At 39.7% G+C, this 21372-nt stretch overlaps 1 protein-coding gene across 3 annotated transcripts in view; it reads right to left on the bottom strand.

Moving 5' to 3' along the window:
• gig (tuberin) overlaps positions 1–21372 on the bottom strand; it is a 619250-nt gene that overhangs the window by 356906 nt on the left and 240972 nt on the right. For all 3 annotated transcript variants that reach the window (XM_067150053.2, XM_067150054.2, XM_067150056.2), the window contains one exon: positions 13392–13641. In XM_067150053.2, the coding sequence (XP_067006154.2) occupies positions 13392–13641 (250 nt within the window). The remainder of the gene's footprint in view (positions 1–13391; positions 13642–21372) is intronic.

Here is a 21372-nt window from a genome sequence, read left to right as displayed (position 1 = left end):
AGGACTGCAACTGCGTCCTAGAGAGAACTTCGAGAGGCAACAGGACATGCTCTGCTTCAGCTGGAATGTGCCTGAACCGAACGTGCTGTGCCAAGGCCGCACTAGATAGATTAGTTGGCCTTGGATGTCTGCCTGTCGATACCGGCTGTGTGCCGCCCTGTGTTGGAGTGTCAAAATATTTTCATCCAGTTATATCTTTAATTCCAAAGCGATGACCCGTATTTTTCTTGGGCTTAAAAGTTTCCTTAAAGTCCAAATTAATTTTTAACATCAATCCCCGAGAAAGTGTTGAGGGAAATTTTCGAGATACTGAAGAAAGTAAATGGAAGTTGAGAGGGAAGGAATTCGAAGTGCAGAGAGCATAAGGCGGGGCGCACAATGGGACGCAGGCGAAGCAGTGTAGCGCAGAGCAGATTTTTGTAATTCACACAAATCATTGCACCATCGCAAGTTGACAGACAGGGTAGGACAGAGCAGAGCAGGCCGGTTCTGCACCTACTTCCGCCTACCACGCGCAGTCTTCGAAATACAGTTTCCTGCGCACGTGTCACGCAGTTAGTTAAGAAATGGAGGAGAAAATTACCACAGCCATTCAGTCTCACCATGTTTTGTAGGTACTATGTGAATCATGTGCCAGCCCCGTGGTGTAGGGGTAGCGTGCCTGCCTCTTACCCGGAGGCCCCGGGTTCGATTCCCGGCCAGGTCAGGGATTTTTACCTGGACCTGAGGGCTGGTTCGAGGTCCACTCAGCCTACGTGATTAGAATTGAGGAGCTATCTGACGGTGAGATAGCGGCCCCGGTTTAGGAAGCCAAGAATAACGGCCGAGAGGATTTGTCGTGCTGACCACACGTCACCCCGTAATCTGCAGGCCTTCGGGCTGAGCAGCGGTTGCTTGGTAGGCCAAGGCCCTTCAAGGGCTGCAGTGCCATGGGGTTTGGTTTGGTTTGGTTTGGTTATGTGAATCATGTGGAGTGCAATGCAGTATGTATGTATATATGTATGTACGTACGTATGTTCGTGAGAAAATGACTGAACAGAATTTAATGAAAATCGGTATGTAAATTCGGGGAATAAGGCACTACAGTCTAGGCTATAAATCATTTTATTCACGCTGCGTAACAAGGTAGTTTAGAGAAAGGCCCAAAATGTAATCCACCGAACAAGTGGCCGTGCGGTTAGGGTCGCGCCTCTGTGAGCTTGCATTCGGGAGATAGTGGGTTCGAACCCCACTGTCGGCAGCCCTGCAGATGGTTTTCCGTGGTTTCCTATTTTCACACTAGGCAAATGCTGGGGCTGTACCTTAATTAAGGCCACGACCGCTACCTTCCCAATCTTCCACCCTTCTTCTGTCGCCGAAAACCTTCGATATGTTAGTGCGACGTTAAACAAACAGCAAACAAAAGAATGTAATCCTCATATATCTATGAAACAATCCATGACCCAAGTTCTCGCAACATATAGAATTTAAGACAAAAACCTAATACTGATTATGGAGAGCATCATCGCCGACTCCGTCGCCGTCATCCATCATCACATTTATGTGAAGAGATAAATACGGAAAATCATTTATCACGTCTTGTCAAATATAAATGCAAACGCATTCACAACAGATTGTCAATGTTGATTGATTTTAGTATCTTGTGTCTTGTGACAACTAGATGAAAATCTAGCAGTACCTTTGTAAATACATATTTTTCCCTCTCCCCCACTGTGATCCTATTAATGAATTTACCATGCAAGTTGGTCATGCGGTTAGGATCGCCTTGCTATGAGCTTGCATTCGGGAGATAAGGGGTTCGAACCCCACTGTCAGCAACCGTGAAGATAGTTTTCCGTGGTTTCCCATTTTCACACCAGGCTAATGCTTGGGGGGCTGTACCTTAATTAAGGCCTCGGTCGCTTCCTTCCAATTCTTAGCCCTTTCCTATTCCATCGTTGCCATAAGACCTATCTGTGTCGGTGCGACATAAAAAAATATAAAAAATAATCATGAATTAAATTCTTTGCTTAGTCCATATGAACGCCGAACATCGGTAACATAGAAATATTGTTCAGTCTTGTAAACTGGCGAAGGTGGTTGTTTTTATTGCGATTGTCTTAAGCTGAATAACCGCGTTGCCATCAGCACAAGGGAAATTGTGAAGATGACTAACAAAATGAGAAAAATCGCGAATGCTTGAAGAAAAAGAAAAAAAGAGCCTCTTTATACTGGATGCCCCAGTATCACAGAGTCTAAAGAAAACATGTTATTTCTGAAAACCGACGAGACCCTGCGTGGCAATGTGCGCTCACGTCCACTTCGCAATTTCGTAAGCTTCGCGCTGTTCTGCTCTGCTCTTCCCTGCTCTGCGGCTATCTGCTTCTCAATGTGCGCCCGGCCTAACAGCACGAAAGTACAACAATGTATTCACCAAGTTATATTTTTAATTCCAAAGCGACGACCCATATTTTTATTGGGCTTAAAAGTTTCCTTAAAGTCAAAATTAATGTTTAACGTCAATCCCCGAGAAAGTGTTGAGGGAAATTTTCGAGATACTAAATACTCACTAATTACTCACAATACAGGCCAATACATTCAACTGGTGAAAATATTCTTGAATTGGTTACTTTTAAACACCTGCACTGCCACTGTAACCGTGTTATGTGTATTTTATATTGACCGGAAAAATCTTAACCTAAAAGCAGCCTTTAACGTGATTATTGGGCACGAATTTCAGTGTTCCGACTGTTCGTTCACGTTCCCTGCAGCTTTATGCTGGACCATGGCCATAACTACACACTGGCACACACCACACAGCACGTTCCGTACAGGCACACTCCCAGTTCCCACTGGCGCGGAGCATGTAATGTTGCCTCTCGAAGTTCTCTCTACACTGCGCAGTTACAGTCCCGCGTCCCGTGCGCCCGCTGCACAGTTCAGCTAGTAGGCGAAGGGCAGTGCATAGTGGCGCTTCTGATGGGACAGCGAGTCAGTGTCTCCAGCTCGCTTGAGAATGTTCCGGAACAATCGACACTCGGTGTTCTGGAACAGCGGAACATAACTGTGCACCGGCACCTTGTGCCGAAACAGGGACATTGTGCCCAACCCTATTTCACTGTATATGACCTTGGTGTTCTTTATTTCCTTTAGGTGTTTCCTTCTTGTACAATAAGTAATCTAAGTGACTTTTATGGTCTCCACTCTTGTCAGTTACAAGTTGCTCTCTTCTCCGAATGAAGTTGGTAGCAATTGTTAGGTCGAAAGCTACTGCACATTTCACAATCCTGTCCCCTTCTGCATTCCCTTCTCTGTAACTCCATCCACCATGAACTCTATATTCAACACTTTTCCTTTTTGTTGTTGTTGTTGTTGTTGTTGTTGTTATTTGCTTTACATCGCACTGACACAGATATGTCTTACAGCGACGATGGGATAGGAAAGGCCTAGGAATTGGAAGGAAGCGACCGTGGCTTTAATTAAGATACAGCCCCAGCATTTGCCAGGTGTGAAAATGGGAAACCATGGAAAATCATCTTCAGGGCTGCCGACAGTGGGGCTCGAACCCACCATCTTCCGATTACTGGATACTGGCCGCACTTAAACGACTGCAGCTCTCACCAACATGTCCATTCAAATCTCCACTAATTATCACCCATTCATTGTCTGGTATTTTCATTGTTATGCTATAGGGTCTTCCAAAATTTGTCCTTCTCTTGCTCAGAAGATCCTGACTGAGGAGCATATACACTCAAAACTGTGACAAGGTCTCCTCCAATAACCAGCTTTACACTCATAATTCTGTCATGAGTTCTGTTAACTTCACAGACTTCTTCCTTCAGATCTTAAATCCTCACTACTGCTATAGAACAACTTATATCCTTCGCTTTGCATTCGTTACATTCTAGTCTGTATATTCCAGGATTATGAAATTCATTAGTGGGATTTATTTATTTATTTATTGGTGACAAAAAAGGTCCCATGAGCTTATGTATTGTCTCTCATGATAGGGACAATACAGTACATATTTTTGTTAAGGTGACACAATAATTACATTACATACTAGTATAGATTTGCCAGTAAAGTGACAAGTACCTTTTTGGATAATTACGATAGTTTTTTTAACGTGTTAGCATCATAGTTTTTAAGAAGTATTTGAATCGTACTGGATTACCAGTGTAGCTACAACTGGCAGCAATGAAAAATGAGAGTAGAGTCATGTGTATAATAGGCGATGGACGAACGCTACTACCTTACGTAATATTTTTTTTAACACTCCGTTATGCGCAGGGTGGGGATTCCCTGCTGTTTAAAAGTTTTCATGAATTTTGAATTTTCTTGAGATGCATGAAGCGTTGTTCTCCAGGACATCGTCCGCGCAGAGTGGAGTCTTTTTTTTTTTTTTTTGCTAGGGGCTTAACGTCGCACCGACACAGATAGGTCTTACGGCGACAATGGGATAGGAAAGGCCTAGGAATTGGAAGGAAGCGGCCATGGCCTTAATTAAGATACAGCCCCAGCATTTGCCTGGTGTGAAAATGGGAAACCATGGAAAACCATTTTCAGGGCTGCCGATAGTGGGATTCGAACCTACTATCTCCCGGATGCAAGCTCACAGCCGCGCGCCTATACGCGCACGGCCAACTCGCCCGGTGGAGTCATTGTTAATCACTGCCGAGGTGTGTACACAAGTAGATGTTTGTTATTTTTCTCCCGGGTGGTGAGTTCCCGCCTATGCTGTGTGACTATTGTAAGCTATATTCTTGACTTTCGTTGGTGTTGCTCTTGTTATACCTTCACCTATTACTCATTGTTCTTTTTTTATCCTTTTTAGGAACGGTACGCTTTAGAGCATATGGTGGATTTTGAAAAGGAAGAACATATCAGGGACTTGTTAGCTGAGTTAGATGGTGACATATTTTTAGTTCTTTTCGCTTTGTGTATTTTACTTTTACTACTTTTACAACTTTTATTTTTTACTATTGTTACTATTTTATTTGTTCTTTATTGGTGCGAATTTTACTGTAGTGTTTACTATACATTGAAAAACTAGAAAAATACAAAGATGTTGTAAAATGAACACTGCGGCGAATCTAGCCTATGCGTTAGGGCGTATAAAAAATCAGGAATATGAGCAAGGGAATATTACTTTCCTTTCTTATTTATTTTAATTCAGGTCATAACAAAAATGAAAAAACTTTAAGTAAACAACAGCACTGTGAGAAGATGTTTAGGCCCGTTCTGCTACAATAGAACAAAAGAGACACAATTTATTCACTTATTTGTGCATGATGAGGGAATCCCCGTCGCACGTGTAACAACGATACAATTATTACGCGTGTAACGGAGTGTTAAAGCCATTCAGAAAGTATCAGTGAAAAGCTTGCTGGTGAGACTGAATTGGAAAGGGTGGATAGACAGTGACCTCATTGCTGACTGGGTGACGCAAGTTCAGCAACGTCGCCCAGGCACATTGCTCACACTGGTCCTGGAGAGCTTCTGTGGACACACAACTCAAGAAGTGGGACAGAAGTTGCAAAAAGGGAATACTGATTTGGTGATTATTCCTGACAGCCTAACATCTGTCCTCCAATCACTAGATGTGTGCATAAATCGACCATTTAAATCAGTAATGAAACAGCGAAATACACAATGGATGGCTGATGAAAAACATTTGTTCACTCAGAATGGAAATAATCAAGCAGGCGGATGCAAATCAGATTTGTATGTAAAATGCGCATGGGAGTCTATTCCTCTACCAATGGTGGGAAAATACTTCAAAAATGCAGCATCGCAAATTCACTTGATAGAACCGAGGTCGATGCTCTATGGGAAGATGGAGACAGCAAATATGATTGCTCCACTAATAATGACTCTAAAAGCGATAATGAACAGAGGTAGAGCAGCATGGAATTACAGTAAAACCTTGTTAATTCAAAGTCGTTGCGATGCAAAAATCGGACTTCGAATTACGTGATTTTGAATTAACCGCCAACACTTAATTCAGAAATGCTTAACCTTTGCCGCATCAAAAGATATTCTAAGACCCGTACTGCATGCAATTAACCTTGATTCACAGTTTAAACCTTTGAAAAGCCATTGGAAAAAAATTATTTCCAAAATATATCCAACAAGGTGCATTTACAGTATTCAAATTCACAATACAGTATTCACTTCGATAACTCACTGACAAACATAACCTCACACAATGAGAGAAAGAAAAAAGCACGATTCAAAGATGAGTAGAAATCTATGCTGGCTCCCCCGAGCAAATCCTTTATTCATTTTTAAGATGCCTTGTACTTGCACGGAAAATACCCGATGCCCTTGAAACATCGTGGTTTATTGAACTTTCTTATGACGAGCGAATAAAGTCTCTCGCTTCCGTCTGCATTAGAACACAGCACAGTGACTCTAATGTTGTACGATTTCCTGCCATGGTACTTTTCTCCTATTTCAGAAATGCGAACCCTTCCTGAGTCACAAAGTATTCTAAGACGCATCAATGCATGTAATCACCTTGATTCACAGTTTAAACCTTTCAACTGCCTTGGAAAAAATGATTACCGAATTGTATCCAACAAGGTGCATTCACATTATTAAAATAATGCAATCTGATAAATCACTGTCAAACTTAACCTCACACATCAAAAGAAAAAATGCACAATTCAAAGACGAGGATAAATTATACTGGCTCCCTCGTGCAGATCCTTTATTCATTGGATTATTGTACTGAATGCATTTTAGATGTCCTGTACTTGCACGGAAAGTACCCGACATCCTTAAAACATCGTGGCTTATCGAACTTCCCTATGATGAGGGAAAGAAGTGTCTCGCTTTCGTATGCATTGCAACGGAGTGTAATGAGCCCTCCCCCCCCCCCCGGTACAATTTCCCAGCTGTCACTTCCCTCCTATAAAACCGTAAGACCATTTGGGCTCGGCATAAAAAAACAATGCAGTTTCATCTGCATTGACAATATTAGGCATAGAATCTCAAGGATTGTAAAATGACAATATTATTCGGTGCATACGAATTGATAATATGAGCCATGCTTTTTCGCGAACTGTCGGCATCACCGGTGTTTGCAGATTCTGCTTCTCTGCACACTGCCTGCTACTTGATATTATGGTGTTCCTTAAAACGCTGAATACACAAGAATTACAATTTTACACGAAACTTAGCAAACATGAAGCACACTGTAGACACACAGAAGTGAGTGAAAGTACTGACATCTACCTCAGCACGTTCTGGAAGACGCGTTCTATCATGACGCGGAAAAATTTCAAATTTAAATTACTCTGAAATAAAAAATTTAATGTAAAGGCAGTTTTGAATTTAAAGTCTGAATTTCAGTAATGGGACCAACATTGTTCTTCGAATTATGAATTATCCGTATTTCAAATTAAACAATTTAAATAACATGCAAAACCGTGCCTTATATATCTGGGAACGAGAGCTTCTTCAAATTAGATGGAATTTTGAATTAACCAATTTCGAATTATCGAGGTTCTACTGTATTGACTTCTAATACTTTACAGCACATATTACGAGGGTGAGTCAATAAATAAGTCGCAAACACGTGTGTGCCTTATACCATTTGAAATTACGCGCGCAAGTTTTGCCAGCAGATGACAGCATATGTATGCTTGTCGTAAAACATCTTGCAGGCACTCAGTCAGAGGCACGATGGCACATGTGTTGCATAACTGTACACGAGAAGAACAGCGTGCAGATGTGCGTTTCTTGTGGGTCAAAGGACTGTCCACAGAAGAAGTGCATCACGAAATACATGGTGTCTATGGTGAAAACTGTTTCTCACGGAAAGCTGTGTTCAATTGGATCGAGAAGTTTAACCCTGGAAGGAAAAGCATCAGAGATGGGGAGCGTTTGGAACATCCAGTCCTGACTTAGCCCCCCAGTGATTTTCATCTGTTTGGGCCCCTAAAATATCATTTGGGTGGCCGTCATTTTGATACAGATGATGACATAATCTATGAGGTTAAACGTTGTCTGCGACAGCAACCAAAGGACTTCTTTGCTGCTGGCTTTCAAGGACTTGTAAAGAGATGGGATAAGTGCCTGAATGTACAGGGTGAATATGTGGAAAAGTGAAATAAATGTCAGAAAGATTGATTATTTTTGCCTCAATTCAGTTTTGAAATTTATTGACTCACCCTTGTAACATTAAATTGATAAAAATTGGCATTCCTATTTTTTTTCTCCCCCCCCCCCCCCCCTTTATTGTAGGTAGATTCCCGGATACTTCTGCAAGAGTTTGTGAAGATTATGATGTGTTTCAGTTTTGGAGTATATCATGTAGGATTACTTTCTTGCAATAAGACACAAAGCCAATTTCTTTCAAAAAAAAAAAAAAAAAAGTGGAGCAGGTAGATACTTTCAAGTATTTCAAGTATATCTTGCAATATAGTATAATAAGTATAGTATAGTAAGAGAGATTGAATCAAGATGCAACAAAGCTAACGCAGTGAGCTCGCAGTTGCGATCAATAGTAATCTGTAAGAAAGACGTCAGCTCCCGGATGACACTATCTTTAAACCAGTCTGTTTTCAGACAAACTTCGCTTAACGGGAGTGAAAGATGGGTGGATTCAGGATATCTATATATATAAATTAACATGTCCTGACTGAATGACTGACTGACTGATTTATCATCGCTCAGCCAAAACTACTGGACATAAAGAAATGAAATTTTAGGAATACATTTATATATTAGAGTGTAGGAGCTCACTATGGGAGGATTTTTGGATATTAAATCGCTAAGGGGGTGGAAAGCAGGATGAATTGTTTAAATGAGTACATCTATATTTCGGGCCAATGACCTTAGATGTTAGGCCTCTTTAAACAACAAGCATCCTCACCATCTACATCAATATCTCAAAAACTTAAAAGTTTACGGACTTAAAATTGATATTTGGAATCTTCTTTAAAATTAAAGAAAAACATATTTATTTTATTTTTGAAAAATCCCATTAACGGGGGTGAAAAAAGGGAGGAAAAGGGGTTGAATGCCTTTTATGAGGATACTTATATCTCAAAAACTGAAGATGTTACACACTCGAAAACTGGTATTTGGAATCTCCTGTAAAAATAAAGAAACACGTACCTTTTTGTTTTTGGAAAATACAACTAATGGGGGGTGAACAAGTGACAAAGGGGGTGAATTTTCAAAAATACTATACCTACGGTATATCTCTGGAACGTAACATGTGACAGATGTGAAAATTGGTATTCGGAATCTCCTCTAAAATTAAGAAAGATATTTGTTTTGGAAAATCCACTCAAGGGGAACTGAAAAAGTGGGTAATTTTTTAAAATAAGGATATCTACAGTATCTCTCAAAAACTTAACATGTTACAGACAAGAAAAATTGTATTTTAACCTCTTTTAAAAATAAAGAAAATTGGTCTTTTTTGTTTTTGAGAAAAACAATTATGGTGGTAAAAAAAAAGGGCGTCGCCATAAGACCTGTCTGTATGGGTGCGACGTAAAGCAACTAGCATATAAAAAAAAGAAAAAAGAGAAAAGAAAGGACTGACCGAGCTCGATAGCTGCAGTCGCTTAAGTGGTGCCAGTATTCAGTATTTGGGAGATAGTGGGTTCGAACCCCACTGTCGGCAGCCCTGAAGATGGTTTTCCGTGGTTTCCCATTTTCACACCAAGCAAATGCTGAGGCTGTACCTCAACTAAGGCCACGGCCGGTTCCTAACCCATCCTAGCCCTTTCCTGTCCCATCATCGCCATAAAACCTATCTGTGTCGGTGCGACGTAAAGCAACTTGGAATAAAGGCCTGAAAATGGCCTGAATTCCTTTTTATTAGGATACTGATATCTCGAAAACTGAAGATGTTACAGACATAAAAATTGGTATTTGGAGTCAACTATAAAAATAAAGAAATATGTATTTTTTTTTTGTTTTAGAAAATCCACTTAAGGTGGGTGAACGAATTGAAAAATTAGTTGCATTATTTGTATGAGGATACTTATGTCAAAAAAAAACTGAAGATGTTACAGACGTGCAGAAAGTGATATTTGGAATCTCCTTTGAAAATTTTTGGGGGAAAATCAACTTGGGCAGAGGGGTGAGAAAGGAGTTGAATTCTTCTTATAGGGGTATATTTAGCTCAAAAACTGAAGATGTTACAGTCATGGTAATTGGTATTTGGAAGCTCCTTTATAAATAAAGAAACACATAATTTTTGTTCTCGAAAAATCCACTTAAAGAGGAAGGGTGAAAGAAAGTGAAAAATCGAATAATTTTTATGGGGCTACTTTATGTCTCGAAAATTGAAGGGTACAGGCATGAAAATTGGTATTTGAAATCTCCTTTAAAAGTAAAGAAACTCTCATATTTTGGGGGAATGGGGGGAGGGGGGGTTTGTAGGTACGATATCATAATTGGTGTAAAACCTTCAATTAGTATGTTTAATATATTTTAATTATAGTTTATTTAATGCTAAATTATCTTTTAGTAAGTGTTAAACATGACTAGTATATGGTTTCGCTGTAAGTATGTAGTATACATTTGTATAACCTCAAATACATATTGTGTATAGGTTTAACCTCAAAATCCATATAGTCGAAAGCGGTAGAAAATAACATAATGTTCGTATGTTAGACTTATTGTACTATAATTTGGTATATATGTAGGGTTCTGGAAACTTACTGTAAAGTTTTATTATCCAGATACACGTACAGACATTACGAATGTTGTAGATATTTCCATGTGTGTTAGTAAATAGGAAACGAACGTTCGAGTACCCATTCGACTAGCTGGTCGATCGATGTTTCGAGTGTGTTCCATTAGAGTGTTGTAAGAACTCTTCCAGAAGTTGATCATTCTAGATGGTTGATTGAGCAGTATAAATATCGAGCTGTCAGTCTATGAAGTCAGTTCTAAGTTCTTAGTTCTAAGGACTCAGGCAAGTGATGGACTGGGAGTGACTGTTGGGCTCTGAGGTGGAGTTAGAGTATTGGACTCGAGTGAGTAAGGCAGGGAATTCAAGAGAGTGCGCGAGTCAGTGTTGTTGATATCTGTACTGGTCAGAATCGACTTCAGGGTACTCCGCTATTGAGTGTTGTATGTAGAGTCATTTGCGACTGTGTATAATTGTGTGTTGTGACGTACAGTGTAAATAAATTTATATAAGGAAGTGAACGTGTTCTTGTGTGATATTTATTTACGTAAAATAAAATCGCAACGTAGAACGATAGGGGAGGCGGCATGAATAAGGAGTTCAATTCATTTTATGAGGATACTTATATTTCAAAAACTGAGCATGTTGCAGACATGAAAATTCATATTTGGAATCTTCTTTCAAAGTAGAGAAACATGTATGTTTTTGTTTTTGGAAAATCCACTTAGGTGGAGGTGGGGGAAGGACTGATAGGGGGGTTGAATTCTTTCTATGAAGATGTTTATATCTCAAGAACTTAAGATGTTACAAGCATAGAAATAAGTATTTGGAATCTCCTTTAAATATAAAGAAACATGTTTTTTTTCGACTTGAGAGAAGACTGTTTCTCACATGTACAGTCTATGTCACATGGTCATTTTAGCACCAAAAGACAATACCACAAACGAGGTTTATAGAGTTTCTGGGGCAAATGAAACTCAATTTTTTGGTGAGTTTTTATACTAGGCATGTTTTTTAAGTCAGGGCTGTTTTGTTACAGACACTACTAGTTCGCGCACGCGACGCAATTAGCGTGCGCATCGTGTGCCGGCACGCCTCTGGAGCAACCGTGCTCAGTTGCAGCTCTGTTGCTAACCTGTATGGTTCTCTTCTGTGCTTGCTCAAATGTTCAAGTTTATCGACTCGCCCGCCCTGTGCGAGGTTCGGTCAGTGATAACGCCTTTCCTGACGTGTCTAGGTCAGTGATTTACAAAATTATTCTGAAAACCTAACTTGATCTGATATCATGCCTGAATCGAAGCAACAGAGCACGGAATGGAGAGACACACACCTGTAAAGGTGAAGGCCAGACTCTGTCCTAGCGCAAGATCATGGTATCCGTATTTTGGGATAGGCATGGTGTTTTTTTGTTGGTCGACTCTTTGTTATCGGAGTAGGCGGCAAATTTCTATGAAGAGGGTATTGAAAACTTAGTTGTAAGGAATGATAAGTATTTAAACAAACATGGTGGCTATGTTGAAAATAGAGTCAAGTATGTAGAATCTGCAATTAAATGTGGTGTTTGAAAATCGTCTTTTGTTGTGTAATTATTTTCAAACGGCCCTTACTTAAGAAACATGCCTCGTACTTTAGGGATTTTCAGATAATATCTTAGTACAGTATTGAGAAATTATTACTTTTTTCAAATTACTAAGCCCACGCGAGCAAAGCCATGGGTAATTGCTAGTCTTATTTATAAGTTAGAAGTAAGAGACAAAGTAGCGAGAATGACCATTGGTACAAACAGGTGGGAACAATGGCACGAGGATACTCAGAATGAGGAGATAAAGGTTGAGTTAGGAATGAACTCTACTGATTATGATGTATGCATAAACCAATGATGATGATGATTGTTGTTGTTGTTTATAGGGGCCTAACATCATGGTCATCGGTCCCTAATGATACGAAATAAGATGAAATTGAATGAAAAATTAAAAGTCCAAAACCCTCCACTGACCAGAATTCAAAATGTGAGGACGAAGAATGAATGGATGAATATGAATTTAAGACAATCAGTGGACCCGACCCGCAATGTCTCGCATTCACAGAAACTCATGTGGAACAATAGTATTACTGACCAAGTGACGAATGAAACTCACGCCAGTAAGGCGATGTAGCGCAACAAAGAATAGGATAGTCAGCGGACCATACGCACTCGCTCTCTAGTTGGCGCGTCATTAGACCATTACTCCAGAGTCATGGGACCAGAAAATAAATAGTAGGACATATCATATGTAAACGATGGCGGTTACAATTAGCGGCCTAAGTCATATCGAAAAAAAAAAAAATTAAAACAGAGTAGGAATAAGATTCCCAAGTGATACACTTTTCAACGGCATTTTGCCCAGGTCAAAAATGTTGAAGGGAAAGGCTTAAATCGTGTCCCAACGGGCACAAGGTAAGAGGTACAGAACTAAACGAGGCTACAGAGTTAGCTACAAATAGAGAATTGTGGCAGAGTTCTGTAAAACTGCAGAGGCTTGCAGACTGAATGCTGATGTATGTACGTATTTATGTATATATGCATGTATGTATGACATATGTATTTTAAAATTTTCTCTCCAAAAATGAGGGTGAGCGGATTATTCAATGGCACAGAGTATTTGTGCATTTATACGGTAGATGATTCAAGTCCAGAAGCACATTACAGAATGAACCAAGACAGCATGTATAACATATGAGGAAGTATCTGTATGTTTACGTGAAGTTTACAAACCTTTTTCTTGCTTAAGACATGTGATGACAGCCTTGCATGCATGTGTGAGAGAAAGATGAGTGACAGTACACTGCGGATGTGAAGATGGTGCTGGACTCATTGGAGGAGGAGAGACAGAACCTCCTGGTCTCTCTCCATTTTTATGGTCTACTGTCAGATAAGGACTGAAGTGTAGCTCTGAAGAGTTAGGTTTTGGGAAACCCAAGTGGTAAAGTGAATTAGCTCGAAGTTGCAGGAAACATTCAAAAATCTGAAAGAGAAAAAAATCTGTAGTTCTCCATATTATTACAATAAAATGAAGTTTACCATACAACACATACAAGTCACAGATGTAACTTTTTCTATATTTAAAAAATGTTACAAGGATATACAGTACAAGTACAATTGCGATTCTGAAAGTAAATTACACTCGAAGAGACATATTTTAATCATCCAAGAGACATTTCAAATGTATTCAATAGTATAACAGAACAATTTGGCCAAGTCTGCAAGAAGACTCTTCTGGCCTGTAATCGGTTATCAGTAGGGTTAATTTGTTTTTGTTTCTCCACTAGCAAACAGCAAGTACAAATTGTACCAATGCTAACTTAAAATGTCTCACGAGAACCAATTAATCAATATAGCTAAATTTCAGGCTATATTTCAAAAAGGGAATTAGGAAGAGGAATTAACAAGAGAGATGTCTGATAAATTTCCAGTTCTATGATATCAATTTTAGGTAAATTTAAGGGAGTGTCAGCATTTTTGAAATAGCAGAATCTTTCAATGTTTATAAGAGGCTGCATCTGTTACCTACTTCACTCAGCTACCCAGAAGGCTACTAAAACATTGGATGCAAGCGCAAACATGAAGACATAGAACGCATCTTCCATAAGGTGCAGGGGTAGCTTACTGCACTTTCACTCACTTCGGTGTGTTCACAGTGTGCTTCATAGTTGCTAAGTTCAAATGAAATCATCTTTTGTATTCAGTGTTTTAAGAAGCGGCACAACATACCTGCCAACTTTCAAAAAAGAGAAATCCGGAAGATCCTCAAGAGGAACATTTTTAACAACACACGCATGCGTAACAGTCTTCAGACAAAGAATGAGGACGGCAAGGGGGGGGAAATTATAAACAATACTAATAAAAATCAAATACAGTAGAATCTCGATGTATCGCTCCCGGAACTGTCGTTTTCCCGTATTCATCGCTGAATTTATTCAATCCCAAAAATGTTCCATATAAAACAATGTTAAAGTTCCCTGCATCTATCATTTCTCGAACTATCGTTTTATCGCATCAATCGTCGAAAAATTATTTGTCCTCGGTCACAATTTTCCCGTGTTGATTGATCGTACGTAAGAAAAATATACGCAGAAGTTTTTTGAATTTAGAGGGACTGCTCGATACTCTTAGCATATAATAGTGGCAACCTGTTAGCAAGAATGTACGAGCGATTCGGAGTTGGTAGTCTTGAACAAGGATCTTGTAGGCTGGAGTGCTGTGCGCAGGTTATTCACGCGCAACCTCACTACGAGGCTCCTGGTGTCAACGGTTCTCCTCAGCCTACTAACTGACCCCTAGAAGTATTCTTATTTACAAGAATTAAAATGTAGACAGCGTAAAACTCAAATTTGCCACCATTTTCTGTATTGGTATAGGATGACTAGGGCTGCCAACTTCACTGAAAAAAAAGAGAAAATCGCGCAGTGCGCCAGATAGGTTTTAATTAGTCACAGGGTGATTAATGACGTCGTACCTTGTGGAGTGTGTGGGATGCTAGAGGCCTGTTGACCGCTTTGTTGCCCTCTGCCCAATAGTCTTGTTACAAGCTGGACCTAACCACGCCAGAGCAACAATCTTTTTTCATAGCCTAGTCTTGTAACTAGTTCCTAAGTTGACAGCCTTGCACAAGCTGCTGTGACATCGTTTGAGACGCGGCACGTTGAATTTCTCACCTCTGTGACATCGTCTGCACTAAGCTGTGGGAGCGGCGCCGTGTTGGGTATATAACCTATCGTTCGCAAAAGGTCTATGGAATATTTTCCTAAATACAGGTTATCGCCATAATATCCACGTATATCTTTAATTTGCAATAAGAGAACTGGACTTAAAGGTGTTCAATTATTACAAAATGCGAAACGAAACGGCGTAAGAGTCACGCTTTTTATTTTCAAGTCGTAGGCCTATATCATGGTTGCAATATTTTGATACCGGTATGCATAGAATGAGCTAAATGGTCACGTGTTGGCCTTTGGTTCAAGGGGTTTCGACTGGGTCGAGGATTTTAACTTTCCTTGGTTTGGGGGCTGTCTGTTTGCCGAATTAAACATTAGAATTCATCTTAGGTAGGACCGCATTTTCATACGCGCGTAGATCGCCTATCACGCGACAACTCAAAAGACCTGCACCCGGCTCCGGGGGCCACACACCATTATTGTTGTTTTTATAATAATAATGTTTATGTTGCTCGCATTTATAGTTTCCCCGCATCCATCGTCATTTTCCCCATGCTCCCTGAGAGACGATGCATCATGGTTTTACTGTATATGTTATGATCACCCCTGAAATTACACACTTACACAAGGTTACATCTTGATGAGTGCTCGTCTGTTTCCACTTAACACTAGAAACACTTTCCGTGATCATATAAAACAAGGAAATTAAGCAGAATATGCCTCCCGAAAAGACTGATAATATTGTTTCTTAGTTGAACTCATATGAACACCACTAAAAATACTAAATCACTTAGAAATTCGTCATACAATTCCATAAGTTTTGGAACTACTGCGGATGTTACACACATACGAACAAAGTCTATCAGCTGCTACCAGGGGTAGAAGAAAATAAAAATAATTCAGTAGCCAGCTCCTTTTTATCAGGAGCCAGCACATTTTTTCTGCAAATATACATTATGAAAAACACAGGTTAGACTAAGATAAAGCTACGTATTGGTTTTGAAATTAAGTAGTATAGTCTCAGTTCATTATAAGAATGGAAATTTATATTTTAAGAGATACTAACCCAAATAATCACCAGTCACCTTTAAGGTCAGCGTCTTTTAAAATTACACTACATGTGCCTGTTTGATTTCCCACCAAAACACCAACGATCAATACATTTTGTTGCATCAAAGTCCTTTAAAGATGGTCCATTCAAAGATATCATGAGATCACTTAAGTTCTTGTCGACAAGCTTGGTTTGCAGTTTGTGTTTAATAATATTCGTGCTGAACCCTCGCTCACATGATGAGTCGATACAGGAATTGTTGCCACTATATACTAAGGAGCTTCCCAAAAATCGGAAATCGTCCTTTCACAGACAGCGATTTTTCAAGTAGATCATTCATTGGAAGACCTTTCCCGACTACGTTGAATGCGTACCACCCGCTCACTACGTCTTCAACGTTGTTCACCTCAATTTGAAGGTTTTTTGAAAAATGAGTGGCAAGAAGCTGTATTTCACTATTGCCATAATTTTCCAGTTGTTTTCCTGATGGCCAGAAATATGTATCAGTAACACCAGTGGCACTTTGAATGTCCTTATTTTGAAGAAATGTGTCTTTCAGAAAGGTAATCCCACTTGCCAAAGTTCCTTGTCGCCCGTGAAATTCTTATTTGACACATCTGATAACTGTATTCTACTGAAAACTCCTGAAAGTGCTATAGCAGACAAAAATTTTCTACCATTGGGCCCTTGGTGTTGTGAAGTTGCTGCAATGAATTAATTGCATTATTTGCATGCACTCTTATCTGACTTAAAATCAGAACATGCCTCAGAAATACAAGTGAAAGTCTTTTGAATATACTCAAAAGTCATACAAGAAGAGAACTGATGACAAATTTGAGTCGTTGATCTTCTTTAGAAGAACTTTAGCCGTGATTCCATCTTCACCTTTCCTTTCAGAAATATATAAATGCTTGCGAAGCATTTCATTTGCTTGCTACCCATCTAACTTGGTGTAAGTACTCCAATTTGGATATTACACATTCCAGCAACTCCGAAATTTTCTTCAGTTCGCGAAGTCGTTTTGGCGAATGTAGATAAAACATATATAGTTTCCTGAGTATAGAATCAATTTCATCAATGATTTTTAAGTCTCACATTTTTCAGTCAGTGAAGAACAAAGAGTTGGAGTTGATATGCAACACAGTGAACGTTTTACCAAGTTCTCAATTTTTCCAGATATTTTTGTAACCATACCATTACGGACACCAATCACACATGGTGTTCCATCAGTCCCTATACCTAATAGTTTTGTACCGTAAAGAGTTCTCCAATCCCTAAATGAGGCAGTTCTGTTTTTGGAGCCTCCATATAGCTATCACTTGTTGCATCCTCCAATAACAAGATTGAAAGTCACCTTATTTTAAAAAATGAATGTGAAGTATCAGCTCCTCATCATCAGATTTCTGTTGATCCATTGAGTAAGATACTGACGTGAACTTTCCTTAATGCCACATATAAAATCTTCACGAAGATCTGAGGCAATGTATGAAATAAATTCTCTGCATTGTGTATCGTTCACATACTTCTCTGAATCAGTAACATTCAACTTGCTTAACAATGCAAACAAACCTTCAAAATAGTGGGGTTTTTTTTTTCTTCCAGTATGATAAGATGCCATGAACAATGCATTCATATGCTGTAACATATTAGCATTCATGTTCTTTACGCACTTTGCTAAAAGTGAACGTTCGGGATTTTTCATGAAACTTTCAGCCTCCTGCCGGCCACGCAGTGTAGCGGTAGCGTGCCTACCTTTTACCCGGAGGCCCCGGGTTTGATTCCCGGCTATGTTAGGGATCTTTACCTGGACCTGAGGGCTGGTTCGAGGTCCACTCAGCCTACATGATTACAATTGAGGAGCTATCTGACGGTGAGATGGCGGCCCTGGTCAAGAAAGCCAAGGATAACGGCCGAGAGGATTTGTCATGCTGACCGCACGACACCTCATAATCTGCAGGCCTTTGGGCTGAGCAGCGGTCGCTTGGTAGACCAAGGCCCTTTGGGGCTGTTACGCTATTTTTTTCAGCCTCCTAACACTTCGAGTGAGGATAGGATTTTTCGTATGTTTTAAACGTTTCCAGTTTAAATGGTCCTGAAAATTCGGATACAACTTTAGAATGTCTGTCGGCAATACTGCGAAAGTTACTGCATAATTTACACTTCGCAATTCCTTCTTCATAGCACAGCCACGGCTGTAATTCAAGCTACGATTCTCTGCATTGTGTAACATTCACATACTTCTCGAATCAGTAACATTCAACTTGCTTAACATTGTAACCAAATCTTCAATATCAGTGTAAGGTCAGTTATTTTTTGCAATATGATAAGATGTCATGAACAGTGCATTCAAATGCTGTAACATATTAGCATTAATTTTCTTTACGCAGTTCGCTAAAAGTGCTGAAATTTCCGTTTGCCTGAAAATTGAAATTTCGACGGATTGTTAATGTTTGACATATCATTGTCTTGAACACCATAAATGTCAGGCTGGTCATTGTCGTCCTGAACACTACAGTCGGCACTTCCATCAAGTGTTTTCTCACATACACTCGCTTCTGTATCACTTTGTGTTACATTTACGGGCCCTACTTATGAAGAAATCTGAAAGAGTACACTGTTTTTTACTTGCATCAGTCAATTTGTGGGGTTTTGTTCGTTTCATTTTGCCGATTTCCTCAAGTATGCCACAGAAATGTAAAATACACCAGCGTTAAATGGCTTCCGAGTTTGCGGGCTTCGATGTCTGATGCTACGTTGCCAATTTTCCATAAACGCACAGTAATAAAAACAACCGTGTTTATAAAGTGCAAACCGTTCAATACCGAGGTGCTGTAATTAAATTAAAAGTATAAATATTGTTCGGTGAAAATAAAAGAATTGATAAACATGTCATTCCGTATGTTCTAAGTACAAAGAATGAATTCCACGGGAATTAGTCAGCACTGCTTTGGCGGCAATAGTTGAGAAACGGCTAGTCACGGGAGGGAAGGCGGTAATGTAGTGTTTGTGGAATTATTTAACGTAGTAGTTCTCTGAATTTTCTACAACTCTGGTCTGATGTTTGTACTCTGCTACCGATAGCCGATAATTTGAAATGGAACTCGATGTGTTACGATATGTCCACATGAAAGGATACTTGTTTGATGGGTTACAACGATATCTCCCATGACCGCTAGGCAGCTCCCGCGCAGAACTGAAACGTCCAGTTCCAAGGTACGAGGAGCAATTACAGAATTCAAGACTCTGCCAAAAGCACTGAAAATGTTTATTGCGAATATTAGAATATATGAGCTACAGAAAGAAACGTGAAACACCACACGACTTGTTACGTTGTAAAGTGGTGGGAACGTACATGTAAGGGAACTCCAGATTTCAAAAAATAAATTTTCGAAACCGAATTTGAAAATTCGGGCGCCAGGTAAAAATTTTCAGGCGCCATGGTGACTGGGCGCCCGGTATTTTTCGACCCCTGGCTGCTACGAAGCACGATGCAGTTACTAAAGTTTTTTATAAAGTCACAGCCTGCTACTTTTCACGGATTTCTTTTCTTCAAAATTCCAGCCTGCTACTTGTTTGGGAACATCTCATTGAATGAAGAAGCACTTGAGGTAGAACAGGTGACAGAAGCACATCGATAATGTGATTATCGATACATTTACCGGTCGAATTTCAAACACTCAAGACCAACTATAGTACACGAACCTTTTCTTGAGCCCAAGTTCCCATTCAGCACTATGGAGCTCAGGGCTCAAGAAAAGGTTTGCGTACTATAGAAACACTGCATCTCGTATTACCAGCTACTATCAAAAGTCAAACAAATCCGATTCGACCACAGAAAGCGAAACCAAGCGCGGATACTCAAAATTCGTACAATAACGTTGTTCATCCGTACAACCGTAAAATGCACTCCAAATCCGCACATTTTACGGAAAAACCGTAATACTTGGCAGGTACGGCACAATATCACAGAGCAGGCAGTGTGCGGAGAAGCAGAATCTGTAAACAATGACGATAATATAGATGTCGATTCCCACATGGAATAGTATTTAAATATTTTATTATTAAGGTCCACCTTTTCAAAACAAACTGTACAATGTTTTACATTAAATTTACATTCAGGGACTAGTTTCTTCTACCTAACTGCAGGTCATCATCAGCCTTAAAGCAAATCAACACAAATACATCGAAGAAAATAGACAATGTATAGACACAAAGGTCTTAAAAATGTATGCGCAACTCATGGAACTGAAGTTAAGACTGGTTACATAAAATAAAATTCCGTTGAAAGTTCAAGCAATTTAATTTTTTTTTTTTGCTAGGGGCTTTACGTCGCACCGACACAGATGGCGACGATGGGATAGGAAAGGCCTAGGAGTTGGAAGGAAGCGGCCGTGGCCTTAATTAAAGTGCAGCCCCAGCATTTGCCTGGTGTGAAAATGGGAAACCACGGAAAACCATCTTCAGGGCTGCCGATAGTGGGATTCGAACCTACTATCTCCCGGATGCAAGCTCAGAGTCGCGCGCCTCTACACGCACGGCCAACTCGCCCGGTCAAGCAATTTAAGACACAGTGCAGTGTTTATGTCATAAAAAAAATTAAATGTATATACCACGTAAGAAATTAAGGTAAAAGTCATTGTACTGTTTTGTAATGCAGACAGAAGCGAGAGCCTTCCTCTTGTCATAGGAAAGTTTGATAAGCCACGATAATTTAGGGCTTTGGGCACTTTACGTGCAAGTACAAGGCATCCAAAAATGCAAACAGCACAGTAATCCAAAAAATAAAGCACTCGCACAGCAGAGCCATCATAACTTGTCCTAGTCTTTGAATAGATTTTTTTTTCTCTTTTGTTGTGCGAGGTTATGTTTGCCAGTGGGTTATCCAAGTACATTATTTGAATAATGCAAATGCACCTTGTTGGATACATTTTGGAAATAGTTTTTTTCCATGGCATGTAAAAGGTTTAAATTTGGAATCAAGGTGATTGCA

The sequence above is a fragment of the Anabrus simplex genome, chromosome 6 (genome assembly GCF_040414725.1).
Source record: "Anabrus simplex isolate iqAnaSimp1 chromosome 6, ASM4041472v1, whole genome shotgun sequence".
Lineage (NCBI taxonomy): Eukaryota > Metazoa > Arthropoda > Insecta > Orthoptera > Tettigoniidae > Anabrus > Anabrus simplex.
This window is presented reverse-complemented; position numbering and strand designations above follow the sequence as displayed.